This window comes from Podarcis liolepis (genome assembly GCF_965112155.1).
Source record: "Podarcis liolepis genome assembly, chromosome: 2".
NCBI classification, from domain to species: Eukaryota; Metazoa; Chordata; class Lepidosauria; order Squamata; family Lacertidae; genus Podarcis; species Podarcis liolepis.
In genome coordinates, this window is record NC_139555.1 from 86,745,600 (window position 1) to 86,759,339 (window position 13,740).

At 41.5% G+C, this 13,740-nt stretch overlaps 1 protein-coding gene across 2 annotated transcripts in view; it reads left to right on the plus strand.

Moving 5' to 3' along the window:
- The window catches only part of LOC310701016 (uncharacterized protein), an 82,275-nt gene that overhangs the window by 52,716 nt on the left and 15,819 nt on the right, over positions 1-13,740 (plus strand). For both annotated transcript variants that reach the window (XM_083490975.1, XM_083490976.1), the window contains exons 22-27: positions 152-284; positions 2,835-2,989; positions 4,420-4,723; positions 6,644-6,711; positions 7,366-7,467; positions 8,593-8,653. In XM_083490975.1, coding sequence (XP_083347101.1) covers positions 152-284; positions 2,835-2,989; positions 4,420-4,723; positions 6,644-6,711; positions 7,366-7,467; positions 8,593-8,653 — 823 coding nt within the window. The remainder of the gene's footprint in view (positions 1-151; positions 285-2,834; positions 2,990-4,419; positions 4,724-6,643; positions 6,712-7,365; positions 7,468-8,592; positions 8,654-13,740) is intronic.

Consider the following 13,740-nt stretch of genomic DNA (forward strand, 5'->3'; position numbering starts at 1 on the left):
TTTAATTGGCAAATAATGAATTAATCCATTAAAAGGCATATAATTAGGTGTAAAGAGGTGAAGTAATTTTAGATGTTCAATTATAAACAATTTTATTTTAAAAAAATAGTAAGCAGATTACATGCATTTGTATTTTTCTCTTCCCTATTAGCCAGTCTGGAGATTACCAGTGGCTCCCTCAGCAATCTACTGCTCTCCCTGTTCCTCAGATGTTTCTTTGAATATATTTGATTTCCTGCTCCAACCTGGAACTCCCGACTTAGAAGAACGTGATAAAGCTGAAAGTAATGGTTTAAATATAAATATAATCGGGGGTGGGGGGCATTCTTTGGGTTTGCTCTCCCCTCCATCCTGGAAACCTATCCCAAAGCAATGCAACAGTGTTTTTCCCTGGCATGGCAGAGCCTGTTCCTTATCAGCTTGCTTCAGCACACAACACTAGAAGTCCTTTGTGACTGAGAGAAGCTGGGAACTGGTTTTGCCCTTTTCTACCTTGCATCTTGATTGCTCCCATCCATTCCGTGGCCCCATTTCCATTTCGCTTCCATTCCCCTTTTGTTCCCTCGGTTGCATCTGCAGTGCTTCCAACCGTAGCTGAGTAACGGTGTGAGCTGATGAACTGATAGGCTGTCTGCTTTAAAAAAAGGTAAAGGACCCCTGACAGTTAAGTCCAGTCACAGACAACTCTGGGGTTGCGGTGCTCAGCTCACTTTACTGGCCAAGGGAGCCGGCGTTTGTCCACAGACAGTTTTTCCGGGTCATGTGGCCAACATGACTAAGCTACTTCCGGCGCAACAGAACACCAATACCAGAGCAGCGCACGGAAACGCCGTTTACCTTCCCTCTGGAGCAGTACCTATTTATCTACTTTTTGGCATGTTTTTGAACTGCTAGGTTGGCAGGAGCTGGGACCGAGCAACGGGAGCTCGTCCCATTGCCGGGATTTGAGCTGCCGACCTTCAAATCGGCAAGCCCTAGGCTCTGTGGTTTAGACCACAACACCACCCTGTTAGGGCATGTTATTCTGTTCACAGTCAAAAGCACAGCTGAGCGAAGCATGGGCTCTATCACACTGGTCTTCGACTGGTAGGTCAGGACCCAAAGTGGGTCACAGCCTGATTTGAGGTGGGTCATAGCAGGAGCACTGCTACCTTGCAAATATGTGGTATAAGATTAAGAAATGGGTCCCCACATGCATGTTTGGATTTTAAAAGGGTCCTGGATCTGGAAAGGTTGGAAATACCTACTCTATCACATTTCTTTTGGTGCTTGTAATGTGTATGGGTTGCTCATGCGTAAGTTGCCGCCTCTCCAGGCTTTGTTGCCTTGCTAAACCTTTCAGTCTGGACAGCCCTTCACTTCGTGGCTGCCTCAGTCGCTAGCAGAATCCGTCAGTGGGCATTTCTTAAATCTTTTCCAACATAAAAGTTGTTTGACACCCAGTCTCCTCCTACTCTCTCTGCGTGGAAGTCTTCTGCGCAGCGTGGGCATGGGTAGCGGAGGACCCGTGCTCTCCCCGCTGGTGTCCGGTGAAGAGTCCTGGAGCCCTCTCGCCGATTCCCCCATCAGCCCCTCTATATCCCTGGTGTTGCGCTGATTTGCTTCCCCATCTGCGGAGCTGCCTCTCTCCCTGCTGGGCCCTTCTCCAGCATCATTTGAGAGCCTTCCCTCCGCCTCTAGCTCCGATGTCAGTTCCCTGACAGTGCTGAACAGTGAAAAACTACTATGCAATATCTAGCAAATTACTCCTTTTAATAGCAAGGTGGGGGCTCCCCTGTTGTTTTACTTAGAAGCAAAGCAGGGCCACCACAAATACAAAAGAGGCATCTGTAAGTTGGGGGCAACCCTGAGGTTTTGCAGAAATAAATCTTTCAAAGTTAGATACCCAAGAGGAGGGAGCCCCTGTACAGCATGTCACAGTCTCATTGTTCTTCATTGCAAGTCCACAGCAGTGCAGGTTACAATAAATAGCAAGTACCATTTTAAAACAGATAAAAATCACTGCAGTTTTAAAACGCACAAGACTATTCCAAAACGGAACAGAGAAATAAAAATTCAGCAAGGGAGGTGAGTCACAGAAAACAAAATGCCTGAACTATCAAAGGTCAAGGTAAAGAGGTATGACTTCAGCATGTAGTGAAAATTATATAAGGGAAGGGGTTGATGCAATTCTGTGGGGAGGGAGTTCCGCAGCTGAAGGGCTGCCACAAAGAAAGCCCACTCCCAGCTGCAATTCCCCACACTTCTGAGGGAGGCGGAACTACTGAGCAAGACTTCTCTGCATATCGTCACTCTAGAGAAGGTCGGTAGGGATGGAGATAGTCTTTCAGATATTTGGGGCCTAAGTCAAGCACAAAAGGTAAAAGCACATCTCCACCAGACCAGCATACTTGGAGGTTACTCTCATTGTAATAAATTTTCAGGTAATTGCATTTAGGAACGGAGTGTTTGCAATAAAGTGAAGTTAAAAGTATATAGTCACACATCACTCAATTCTATTTTCAGTGTTTTAATGACATAGATTTCCCCTTGTAAACGTGAGAGAAATGTTCTGGGCTGCACACTGCATCTCCAAGAATGAGTATTGGCTAAGAAATGGGCTAGTAATTAAAGATAGGTCAAACCAGAAGTGGGGAGTATGAAAGAAGGACCAAATGAATGTAAAACTGTTGGCTTTGCCAACAAATACTTACTTTGCTTAAGGAGCATGTTATCTCACTTTGGTCTAGTAAAGTCTATCTCCCTAGTCAAAAGTTTCATTGACTCTTTGTGTAAGATTACAAGGAGCAGAAGCAAAGGATCTGACTGAAGTTCTCACTGTTTTCTTTCCTCAGTGTCCGAAAGAATGGTTGTGACAGATGATAAGAAGTACGTGCCTGGGCCAAAATTTCAAGCACAAACTCATTTAGAAATACCTTTCTTTGGAGTTTCTCCATGTTCATCTGTAGTCTGTGAAGAGCCCAAGACAGAAACACAACCTAAGGAGCAGGTTTGTGTAACCTCCTTTGTGGCTAACTTAACTATACTTCTAGAGTAGCAGGCTTCACTCGGAGAGTAGAAAAACAGAAGCTATAGGTTTCTTTGTCTTAATATCCTGGGCATGCATCCCCTTTTAAAATTTTCATTGGAAGCCAAGTTTATTATATCATTGGCTTACTATACAATTTTAAAAGAAATGTTCCTGCTGATTTGAACTGAAGCGTACAGCAATACTCCATATCTCATGTGATACATGACTCAGATAGACTAAGACCCCTTTAAGAGACACAGGGTCAAGGGACACCACAACCTTTCATCTGTGGCTAAGAGAGCACTATTCCCCAGTACTCCTAGAGTTGCAGATACACTGAAGAAGTGTGCATGCACACGAAAGCTCATACCAAGAACTAACTTAGTTGGTCTTTAAGGTGCTACTGGAAGGAATTTTTTTATTTTGACTATGGCAGACCAACACGGCTACCTATCTGTAAAAGAGCAGATGTCTCTTCGAAACATCAGAAGACTGCTTTCATTATGGGCTGAGTTTACAGCCCGACTTCCTTGGCTCAGAGGACCTCAGTAGGAACTTCTGTCTGGTATGACACAAGGGAAGGTCAAGGGCAAGAAATTTCTTCCTTAATAATCCCGATTCCATATGTGCACCATGTAATTTATGATCCTGTGCTAGATTTTGAGTGTGGCTTTATTTTGGGAGTCTTTTGTAAGCTGCTATGGCAACCTAGTTTGGGCTATAAAGCAGGATAGAAGAATTCTAAGTAAGTAAATAAATAAATAAACACTTCAGAACATTTGCTCTACTACTTAATTTTAATAGCGGTGACCTCGTATGTATTGATTCCCTGAATTTGTAGACAGATGGCCAAAACAGAGACGTTACGGCTACTTTATACCATATGTGGACAAGCTTTTCCCATCAAGGGCAAAAAGCCACAGGGAAAATTTTTTATAAGGCCAGATAGCCAAGAACACTCTTGCAGAGCACACTATGCTCACAAGAGGGGCTTAAGGATTGCCTTCTTTGGCACATGTCTATTAAATGGCAGCTTCCTATGACTTTGACTGAAAAGTGATCAACTTCACCAGGTCACATAAGTCCAGATTCAGCAATTAGCTATTCTGCTTCACTTGTAAGCTAATATTCTTGAGAGGAAAACATCTCCTTTTGCTCTCTCACCCTTTCCTTCTTAGCTGTCTGGACTTATAAAACATGGAACGTTTCCACAATTTTCGACTTAGCTGGGGTCTACATTACAGTTATAGGATTTCCAGATTTTATGTTGCTAGACCTTTGGAGATCTCAGAAATTGTGTATGTTTTTAAGGGTGTTGGAACTGAATCTTCTTCTTCTTCTTCTTCTTCTTCTTCTTCTTCTTCTTCTTCTTCTTCCTGAAAACTAATGCTACTTTATTGCTTGTTAAGGTTGCTTCAGCAGAGAGTGAGTTACCCATTGTGGAGCCAATACAGGAGATTATAAGTAAAGAGCTGCATTTGATAAAAGAAGAAACAGTCCCAGAAGCTGCAGAAGATTCAGGAGCTGCAGAAACTCTAGAAGATCCAGGAGCTGCAGAAACTCTAGAAGATCCAGGAGCTGCAGAAACTCTAGAAGATTCAGGAACTGCAGAAGCTCCAGAAGATTCAGGAGCTCCAGAATCAAAGCAAGAGGCTATCCAAAATTTGAAGGAAAAAGGGACCCTAGAGTGCTTAGATTCAATTCCACACATAGGTATTCCATATCTACTTCCACTATTTGCTTTCATCGGAGTTTCCCTTCCCTGTTCTTGACCACGCCCCCCCTCCCAATGCCTCAGTCTCACAATTAGGCTTGAAATATGCCTTGGGGTGGCTAGAGAAGGAGGCTTTGTTCAAACCTAGTTTCAGCAGAGGGGCAATTTCAGGCCAGTTGCAGCTGGGGGGTGGGGAAGATTAGCTTTATCTCTCCAGCAGAGATACACACTCCTGAACATTGAACTCCTCCCCTACCAGCCCCACTGCAATTGGTCTTGAAAGAAGCCTTCTATTATAGCCATAGGGAAAAAATGCAAGCCTAATTACTGGCACAAGAGTTTAAGCACATCTTTTATTTTAGTTTCATTCTTTTCTATGAGAAGAGGTCATTGGAGGGCATTCCTTCAACTGAGGATAATATGTCCCCTCTGATACATATAGAGTGGCACCTCAAGTTACAGATGCTTCGGGTTACAGACGCTTCGGGTTACAAATTTCGTTAACCAGGTTAAGAACTTTGCCCCAGGTTAAGAACGGAAATCGCATGCCAGTGGCGCAGCGGCAACAGGATGTCCATTAGCAAAAGCACGCCTCAGGTTAAGAACTGTTTCAGCTTAAGAACGGACCTCTGGGACAAATTAAGTTCTTAACCCGAGGTACCACTATAGACAGCGTCCAGTTCTTCAGGTGCCTCTCCAGAGGTAGGGCTAGCCTCTTGTTCCAGATCAACCCTGCCTTGCATGCAGAATGCTTGGTTCCTGCTGGAACTTTCAAGAGACTGACTGTTTTTCTTCTTCAGGCCTAAACTTTAAAAAAATCTTGCAGCCTTGCAGCCTTCTAGCCTTATAGCCTATTTCCCCCCACCTCCGCCTCCTTCCCATTCTCAACCCATCTCCCAATGCATTGAGCACAGACTTGAAATAAGGGACCACAAACCAGCAAATGGGTTTAGGAACCTTCCCTCACTTCACCTGCATCAAGAAGAGCCCTTTACCAGGTAGCGCAATGGCACTGCATCCTCTTCCCCAGCACCAACAACTACCCTAGAAAGCACCCATGACAGACAGTTCTGGATCAGTGGCACCATCTGTCGCTCACCCAGAAGCATCCCAACTCCCTCCCCTTCATATAGGGCAGGTAGAGGACAGTAGCATGACCAGCCTTTTGAAGAGGCCCAGCAGAAGTTGGAGCACTGCAAGTCCAGTGAACTGAAACAAGGCCAGGTGCCGGAGGAAGCCAGGGAATAAGTACTCAATTTAACACAAGCCCAAGCTCACTTTGGACTTCTCTGGTGAGAGACCTCCCAGAGTTCATACAATGAGCCAAAGACTTAGTGGCTCCATGAGCCCTTCCATCAGAGGCAGCCAGTTCCTTATGTATCTGCTCCATGCCTCATTCACCCCCTTAAAATCACAACAAGAAGAGAACAAAGCAAAAATTGCTGTATTGATAGGCCAAGACATAAACTTGAGAAAATCCACAGTTCCCATCCAAGGATCTCAGACTGCCCTTTGTCCAAGTGGCTTCCTTCCTCTGCCTCAATGAGTGTGTGTCCTCCATGCAAAAAGACCAAACATCTCCTGAGAATCAAGGCAAGTAGAAGACAGTTCTCTAAACTTGTCATAGCATAAAAAAGGTCATATGTTCCCCCTCTGGCATCCTCTACCTTGACTTGGATGCGCAAAAAGGAGAAAGAAAGCATCTGAAGAATTGGACCCTGCCTATCTCTGCCAGGTGTCAATCCAAGGTTGAAGGAATGCTTCTTATTTCAGAGCTCTGCTGTGAGGTATAGAAACAGCAGTTCCACAAGAAAATGCCTTCTGCATTCAGAAGGGCACCTTTAGACCCAACCCTTTATTTTCATGTAACTGGTGTGAAGACTCATAAAACTGAGAGGCTTTTTCATCATTTTTTGTAGATTCTTTAATCTATGGAACAACCAAAGAAAGATATTTGGGCAAAGACAGACTATTCAAGCATGTAAAGGTATTAATCATCCTGTTTAATATTTTCTTTCATGTTAATGATGTTTAAATTCTATTGATTTAAACAGAAGCATTGATCATAACTAACTCTAGTTGAAAACAGTAAATATAAAGATACTTAATATTGGCCAAACTATATCCCTAATTTACAGGGATGATTTTGGGTATGTACTTTCTAAAGGCTATCTGTTATGTTTCCAAGGGGTTGCTCGGGAGCAAGCAGGTAAATATCTCCCTACTTGGCTGTGAAGTCTTGGCTTTGCTGCCAAAATAAACTTTATCTGTCCGGAGCGCCACTCTCCCATGGCTGACTCAATCGCTGGCAGAATCCATAAGTGGGCGGTTCCTAAACTTTCTCCAGCAAAGCAGTTTCTTGACGCCCAATCTGCGCCTCCCCTCTCTGCGCAAATGCTTTCTGCGCAAAGAGGGCGTGGGCAGCGGAGGACCCCTTCCCTCCCCGCTTCTCCCAGGCAAGGAGTCCTGGGACGGCCTTGTCACTTCCGACTCCTGCACCTCCTCTCCACTGGAGCTGCGTTTACTCTCCTCCGTTGAAGAGCAGCTACTTCCCACGATCCTTGGAGGCTCCCTATAATCCATTTGGCTTTTGCTCTCTCCCTCCTGCACTGATTTTTCAAAATCTGTGTGATATGCTTAGGAACCCAAGAAGCTCGTGCCCAAGAAGCTCCTGAAAATAGAAAGGTTGAGTCTCAAAATGATGCGGACACCCAAACATGCAAAAAATAGTTTGCTTGCAAAGGTACTTTTTGTTATTCTAACAAACGAAAACATTATCTGGATATTTATAATTTTAACTCAATTGCTGGTTGTTGGGGAGGAGATGAAAGAAAGTTTGTTGTCATTTACATAGTAACTTTGCATGAGAAACACCCCCCCCCAAAAAAGAGAACACTTCTAATAATATGGCTTGGGTATATCTTTTACATATTAATTTCTTTCTTGGATACTGGCAGCCGTTCCACTTGGCTGCAGCAGACACACAGGTGAGGCAGCGTATCCACTCTATTGAGTCGATTGGGATAAGCTGCTATTTGATCTTCCTCCTCTGGAATTGTCTCCTTGGTGACCGTTCCAACTGGTCATTGTGCAAGGAGAAAGCATTGGAACCCAAAGTGGCTTCTTTTTATTTCTCTTTCCATACCTCCCCACTTCCTTTTCATCCTGTCTTTTAAATTGTACATTTGAACACAGGGCATTATAATTATTTTTTAAAAGAAATAATAAGGTCCATATTATTGGGGAATGAAGGAAGCTTCAGCAAAAATGAGAGCTAGCTAATTTTCTTCAAGAAACGAGTATACATAGAGTCTGCCCCCAAATGCAGCACTTCTGCATCAGACAGCTTGCTGCTAGAACGTGGGGCATGGTTGGTTCAGCGCTGGGTGAAGTGAGGAAGGGAAAATGCAAGCCAAGAACTCAATTTCAGTGGTGTTGGCACTTCTCACTGTGCACCTGGGATAGTTATGGGCATTCTTACGAACTGCAAATGACCCTTCACATTGCATCCAAGCCTCTGGCCACAGGAGTAGCGACACCACTGCTTGACAAAGGTGGACTGTAAGTGACCATTCCCATGCTTTTGTTCAAACTACTGGAGTTACAAGTGCAGTGGAACCACAATTCTCTTACTTAGCAAAGTGGATTTGCAAGTCCTGGTTATAATTTAATGTAGTTGGTGTCAAAATGAAAGAAAACCATGGATGGAAGGGAGGGAGGGAGGGAGGGAGGGAGGGAGGGGGTGGGAGTGACCAAGAATAAGCTTCTTCCAGCATCTCAACCATGGTGCACCCATGACTGTCTGTATGGCTTGTCCTGCAGAATGCTTGATGCGGAAAAATGACTTTCCTTCTCTTTTGCCCTCCAGAGTGCTATGAGATCTAGAGACCACACATACGCCTCATGTGCCCAATCAGCTATTTCTGTTGGTAAGATGTTGGGAATCTTGTATAAACTAGTTCTTTTCCTCTGCCTCATTCATTTCCATTTCAGATTCAGTGGGTTGGATCCAGGCTAACTGAGCAGTCCTAACATGGCAATAGTGGGGGAGATACCACCATCTTATTATAATTACAATTGCCTTCTTTTCATTGGTTATTCTACGAGTTGCAACAATTGGTGATCGCTTGGGTTCCTAGGAAAAAGCCTTACGCTGTACAGTTACCATAAATAACCAGAAGATGGAGCATAGGCTACACTGTTTGGGAAATGTGAAATTTGTGAATGCAGTTACTTGTTGAACACTGTAGAGCAGTGGTTCCCAAACCATGTCCCCCATGGACCGCTTGAAAATTGCAGAGGGTCTTAGCAGACCACTTAATGACTTTTCTGACTTGTCACACCAATCTAGCATTGTGCTAGATGCTGTATGATTTTAAACTATAGTCTTATTGCTTCTTTCATTTCTTATATTGTATTTTATTGTGTTGCAATTTGCATATCATAAAATTCAACATGTAATGCAATATAAGAAAGAAAAGAAGCAATAAAAATACAACTAAAAAACAATATGCCTAGTTAATGCAAGACATGCAATAGTCCACCTGGATGAAGCTCACAGACCATGGGTGGTCTAGGGACCACAGTTTGGTTACTCCTGCTGTAGAATGTCACGGTCATCCTCTTGCCAAAGAGAAGCATAGTAATATGCCTGGTGAATTGTGGCTAAAAGCCACACAAATAAATACTCTGTATTTTCTTTAATACTAAGCACCATGACCTTAAATTTACTGAAGGCCAAGTTTAGCACTTACATAGCTGTATGAATTCATGAGTAATTCTATTTATAAAACCTCAACACTATACTTAAATTCACAGTGGTATGTAATCTAATGTTTCAAAATGCTAAGAAGGAGATATATGAAGGATATGTAATATAAAAAAAATGGCAGGTAGCCATGTTGTTTCATTAAAAAATAATAATCAAAAGTAGACTACTGTTAGAACCAACTAAAAAGTTAATGACGAATTGAAGTTAGTGGGCTGCAGTTTCATCAACATCTTTCATCAGTCTGGATCAGGCATAGGCAAACTCGGCCCTCCAGATGTTTTGGGACTACAACTCCCATCATCCCTGACCACTGGTCCTGTTAGCTAGGGATGATGGGAGTTGTAGTCCCGAGACATCTGGAGGGCCGAGTTTGCCTATGCCTGGTCTGGATATTAGAAACAGTTGGCGTGGGTCAGAAAAGACTCTTCTTATTTTATTTTTATTTTTTTATAAGATATTTATTAAAATTTTCAAAATATTACAAAATAAAAATAGAAAAAATAAAAATACAAAATAAAAATAATTAAAAACAACTCAATCTTTCCATTACTTATTTTTCATTAGCTTGTTTCCCGGACTTCCTCACGCCTCCCTTTTTTGTATTCCAGTTCAGTTTGTTGGTTCAGCAAATCCTTCCCCTCTTTGTTTATCCTAATCTTTAATCTTAAAATATTATAACATTAAATCTTTACCTATTAGTAATCCATTTTTCATATTCCCTTATAGTATTGCAGCTAAAACCCCTTAGTTTCTATCCAACATCGTTCTAACATTCATTAATTTTACAATATTTCTGTAAATAGTCTTTAAATTTCTTTCAATCTTCTTCCACCGACTCTTCTCCCTAGTCTCGGATCCTGCCAGTCATTTCCGCCAGTTCCATATAGTCAATCACCTTCATCTGCCATTCTTCCAGAGTGGGTAGATCTTGTGTCTTCCAATACTTTGCAATGAGTATTCTTGCTGCTGTTGTGGCATACATAAAAAAAATTCTATCCTTCTTTGGCACCAATTGGCCGACTATGCCCAGGAGAAAGGCCTCTGGTTTCTTCAAGAAGGTACAGTATATTTAAATACCTTTTTCAATTCATTATAGATCATCTCCCAGAAAGCCTTAATCCTTGGGCACGTCCACCAAAGGTGAAAGAATGTACCTTCAGTTTCTTTACATTTCCAACATTTATAATCGGGCAAATGATAGATTTTTGCAAGCTTGACTGGGGTCATGTACCACCTGTATATCATTTTCATAATATTCTCTCTTAAGGTATTACATGCCGTAAACTTCATACCTGTGGTCCATAACTGTTCCCAATCAGCCATCATAATATTATGTCCAACATCTTGTGCCCGACTCTTCTTATTTTATCTGTAAGCCATCAAGAGAAAAGGTGGGGTAATTTTCATAGACCTTATTTCCCAGACTTCCCCATACCTCCCTTTTTCTGCATCCTTATGTTAACCCTTTCTCAGCAACCCTTCGTTCAATTAACTCGCTCATTTTCATTTTACATTCTTTAAAGTTATGATTTACAGCTGCAATTCTCTAATTCTTATGACCATAACATCTCAGCCATCATCAATCTTACAACAGTCTTTAAGATATTTTTTAAGTTTCTTCCAGTCTTCTTCCACCGTCTCACTCCCCTGGTCACGGATTCTGCCGGTCATCTCTGCCATTCCCATGTACTCGATCACCTTCGCTTGCCATTCTTCCAGAGTGGGTAGCTGCTGCGTCTTCCAATACTTTGCCAAAAGAATTCTTGCCGCTGTGGTAGCGTACATAAAAAATGTTTTATCCTTCCTTGACACCAATTGGCCTACCATGCCCAGGAGAAAGGCCTCTGGTTTTTTCAAAAATGTCAATTTAAGGACCTTTTTAATTTCATTATAGATCATTTCCCAGTAGGCCTTTACCTTCGGGCAGGTCCACCAAAGGTGATAGAAGGTACCTTCAGTCTCATTACATTTCCAACATTTATTATTGGGCAAATGATAAATTTTTGCAAGTTTGACTGGGGTCATGTACCACCTATAGATCATTTTCATTATATTCTCTCTCAATGCATTACAAGCTGTAAACTTAATACCTGTATTCCATAACTGTTCCCAATCATCAAACATTATGTCATGACCTATGTCTTGTGCCCATTTGATCATGGCTGATTTTACTGTTTCATCTTGTGTATTCCACTTCAGCAGCAAATTGTACATTCTCGACAAGTTCTTAGTATTGGGTTCTAACAATTCTGTTTCTATTTTCGACCTCTCCATCTGGAAACCTATTTTCCTGTCCTGTTTAAATACCTCATTTATCTGACGGTAGTGGAACCAATCTCGTACCTTAGACTTTAATTTGTCAAAACTCTGCAATTTAACTCTTTCACCATCTTGTTCTAAAATTTCACAATACTTTGGCCATTTGGACTCCATATTTAGTTTTTTTGACTCATTAGCCTCCATTGGTGATAACCACCTGGGAGTTTTACTTTCCAATAAATCCTTATATCTTATCCAGACATTATACAGTGCTTTCCTAACAATATGGTTTTTAAAGCCTTTATGCAGTTTTACCTTGTCATACCATATGTATGCATGCCAACCAAATTTATTGTCATACCCTTCCAGATCCAAAATGTCTGTATTCTCAAGAAGTAGCCATTGTTTCAGCCAGCAAAAAGCTGCCGATTCATAATAAAGTCTCAAGTCCGGCAGGGCAAAACCCCCTCTGTCTTTTACATCAGTTAAGATCTTGAAGTTTATTCTGGGCTTTTTGCCCTGCCAGACAAATTTTGATATGTCTTTTTGCCACTTCTTGAAACAGTCCATCTTATCCAAGATCTGGAGTGTCTGGAATAAAAACAACATTCTAGGCAATACATTCATCTTGATAACAGCAATTCGGCCTAACAAGGAGAGTCTCAACCTTGACCATATTTCTAGATCTTTCTTCACCTCTGTCCAACATTTATCGTAATTGTCTTTAAATAAGTTTACATTTTTAGAAGTCAAGTTCACACCCAGGTATTTCACCTTTTTTGTTATTGTTAAACCTGTTTCACTCTGAAACTTCTCTTTTTCTGCCATTGTTAGATTTTTCTCTAACACTTTGGTTTTTTGCATGTTCAGTTTGAATCCTGCTACTTGACCAAATTTCTCAATTAGTTCTAGAACTCTTTTAGTACTAGTCTCTGGCTGTTGCAAAGTCAATACTAAGTCATCTGCAAATGCCCTTAATTTATAGTTTTTAGCTCCGAGCTCAACACCTTTAACCAGTTGGTCCCCTCTAATCATGTTTAGCAGGACCTCCAGGACTGTTATAAAAAGTAAGGGTGATATTGGGCATCCCTGTCGTGTACCTTTTTCTATAGAAATCTCTTCCGTTACCACATTGTTAACAATCAACTTTGTTTAAGAAATTATACATGTTTATTTGTTTGTATGTTTTGTATTGTTTTGTCTTACTATCTGTTTTATTATATGTTTGGAAAATCAATAAAAATTATTATAAAAAAAAGAGAAAAGGTGGGGTATATAGATTGCTATACAATATTTTTTGTAATATTTTTTTAAATAGAATGGAGGAGACATTCTGTTTTTCCAAACAATGTTTTGTGTCTCTCTGTGTGTACACCATTATTGGTACCTAGTGGTGGCATGAAAGCCTTTGTCGGCAGCTAATTTGCTTCTGTTCCAAGTAGCGCTAAAGGCAGAACCAGATAACTGCTCACCTTTATATTTTCAGAGAGAGCAGTTGCATGTGCTTGTAGCCACTGATGCAACCTGAACTGTTTTTGGGTTTGTTGCTCCTTGGCTCACAGACGCATTTCCCCAGAACTACGTTTTCATCAATTTTTAGAAGCTTATAGTGATATAGTGATCATGATAGTAAGAATGTGGAACTTCACCTCTGCTCTAATCAAGGCTGCTGGCAGTCATGCAGTGAAATCCTAAGAATGTCTAATCAGAAGTAAGATATATTGAGTTCAGTAGAACTAACTCCCAGATACAGTGGTACCTTGCAAGACGAATGCCTCGCAAGACAAAAAACTCACAAGACGAAAGGGTTTTTTGTTTTTTTAGCTGCTTCGCAAGACGATTTTCCCTATGGGCTTGCTTCGCAAGACGGAAACGTCTTGCAAGTTTGTTTCCTTTTTCTTAACACCGTTAATACAGTTGCGACTTGACTTCGAGGAGCAACTCATAGAACGCGGTGTGGTAGCCTTTTTTGAGGTTTTTAAAGAC